This window comes from Rhinatrema bivittatum, chromosome 16 (assembly GCF_901001135.1).
Source record: "Rhinatrema bivittatum chromosome 16, aRhiBiv1.1, whole genome shotgun sequence".
Lineage (NCBI taxonomy): Eukaryota > Metazoa > Chordata > Amphibia > Gymnophiona > Rhinatrematidae > Rhinatrema > Rhinatrema bivittatum.
Genome location: NC_042630.1, coordinates 66,602,795 through 66,605,331, shown reverse-complemented (window position 1 = coordinate 66,605,331; position 2,537 = coordinate 66,602,795). Strand labels below are relative to the sequence as shown.

The 2,537-nt window shown below is 44.1% G+C and overlaps 1 protein-coding gene across 1 annotated transcript; it reads left to right on the top strand.

Moving 5' to 3' along the window:
- The first annotated feature begins 377 nt into the window (after positions 1 to 377).
- On the top strand, positions 378 to 1,301 carry LOC115078885 (olfactory receptor 1019-like). The gene has a single exon (XM_029581954.1). It carries the CDS (start codon positions 378 to 380, stop codon positions 1,299 to 1,301), a length of 924 nt encoding a protein of 307 aa, XP_029437814.1.
- The last annotated feature ends 1,236 nt before the right edge of the window (positions 1,302 to 2,537 follow it).

The window sequence follows — 2,537 nt, the reverse complement described above, 5'->3', positions numbered from 1 at the left end:
TTCACACTTAACATGCACACCATTTCCAATTTTGTATTATAGCTCCTGGACTGTTTTCAGTGGCAGGACCAATCTCGTAGAGCCCTCTTTTGTTACATTTGTGAGTGGAAGGGGATTACCTTGCCTTCAGGAAAAGAGGTAAAACCTCTTTATTTCAACAGACATTTGCCTAGAGCATTTTAGATGACTGTTAACTGGTTATAATAGGTTTTACATTTTGGTTTTATCTTAAGTGAACTATTTTGTATGCTTATTGTATGTCTGTGTTTTATGTCTGTTGTGTGAGTTCTGGTGTTCTCTGCTTGAAGCAAGCTTTTTAGACCATTGGGATAGAATTGTTCAGAAGTACATAAAAAAGTAAGAGTGCAATTATCCCAATGGATCTGGAAAATATGACGATGGTGACAGAATTCATTATTCTGGGACTTTCCAATAATCCACAGCTGCAGGTTCCCCTCTTCCTGGTCTTCCTGCTCATCTACCTCATCACCCTGTTGGGGAACCTTGTGATTATCACAGTGACCTGTGCTGACCCCAACCTGCACACCCCCATGTACTTCTTCCTCAGTAATCTGGCATTCACAGACATCTGCTGCACCTCTACCATTACCCCAAAACTGCTTGGGATTTTCATCTCTGGGGATAAGACCATTTCCTATTCTGGGTGCATGGTGCAGTTCTATTTCTTCATGGGCTTTGCATGTGTGGAGATCTTCCTCCTTACTGCCATGGCTTATGATCGTTACACTGCAATCTGTCACCCCTTGCGCTATTCCCTCATTATGAATCAGAGAGTCTGTGTCCTGCTGGTTGCTGCTACCTGGATCATCGGCTTTCTACCATCTGTGATGATCACAACTTCCATCACCCGCCTTTCATTCTGTTCCTCTAATGTGATCAATCATTTCTTCTGTGAGCTATTGCTGCTGTTAAAGCTTTCCTGCACAGACACTGCAGTCACACAAAGCTTGGTGTTTGTTATAGGTGAATTGATGGCATTGCCTGCCTTCCTTGTGACTCTGATATCTTACACCTTCATCATCTCAGCCATTCTGAGGATCCGCTCTGTGGAGGGGAAGTGGAAGGCCTTCTCCACCTGCTCCTCCCACCTCACTGTCATCTCCATTTATTATTTGTCAATGTTTTGTTTGTATCTGAGACCTGCCTCAACATACTCCCGGGAGCAGGGTATAATCCTGTCTGTGTTCTACTCTGTTGTCATCCCCATGCTGAACCCCCTCATTTACAGTCTGAGGAACAAGGAGGTGAAAAACGCAGTGAGGAAAGTCATAGGGAAGTAGTTCATGAGAGCAGGTGGTAAATCACAGCAGGTTATCATTACATAGGGGTTTATAATGTCTAGTAGGGTTCAAGTTGATTCTCCATTTAAAACAGAAAAGGAATCCCTGGTTTGATCCTCAGATCGGGTCTTTTATTTCCAAGCTTAGCTCAAGCTATGGATGTGGCAGAAGCAGCATTCATAGGTCCCTGTGGGAGAGACCCTTTAGCTGGATACAGGGCTCATGATTGCAGGGTTCTGAAAGTCCCAGGGCATGGCCCTGACTGAGGACTGAGCCTGGTATGACCTGATTAGCTACACTTTCAGGGGCAGGAGGTGGTTATTAAATAGGGGGAAAAATCCCTGCATAGTTGGGAATGAAAACTCATCCCTGGTCCTGACTGAGCTGGATGTACAAAGGAGCCAGAGGAAACAGCTGTCTCAAATGAAAACAGAAAAGAAAGAGTCCTTTGTAAGAAAATATGTAATTAAATTGTGTTTAATGATAATTAGTCAGTAATCAATAGGCCATAAGAGAAACAAGAGCATTGATTCCCATATGCCTTCTTTTTTTTTTTTTTTTAACTTCAGCACTGCTCAAAAAAGTCTCTTGAAAGTAGGGATGTGAATCGTGTGCTATATCGTCTTAATGATTGAAATCGTGTGGCAGGAGAAGAAAATCGTGTTTGGCACAATTATTTCGTTGAAAAATCGCTAAAAATCGTTTTTTCCGATTAGTGCGCACTAACGGGAGTTAGTGCGCACCAACAGAAATTGATACAATTTGACACTTTTCAGGTCAGTTAAGGTCAGTTTAGGAATGAATATGTATTCCTATTGGCTGCCCTCTTATTTATTCATGTTACCAAGGTTCCCACTGACAGTATATGGGGGATGGGAAATGGAAACAGTTGGTAGCTTGACAAAAAAAGTAATGTGATCAGTCAATGTGACTAGAACTTGTGCCCTAACCCTGATACCAGGGGTGTTGTGATCTTCATGTACACACAGTGCCCTTTCCCTATTAATACCAGGAGTGTTGTGATCTTCCTGCACACAGTGCCCTAACCCTGACACCAGGGGTGTTGTGATCTTCCTGCATGCAGTGCCCTATCCTGCCTGCATTACTAGTGAGAGGCTGGCTTCACAGACAGGGGGGAGCTGCCTGACCCTCCCCCATGTCCCAGCCAGTGAATGGTGTGTGGGTGAGGGGAGGGGGGGGGAGGAGGATGGTGAGGCTGAAACAGCTCCTTCCCTG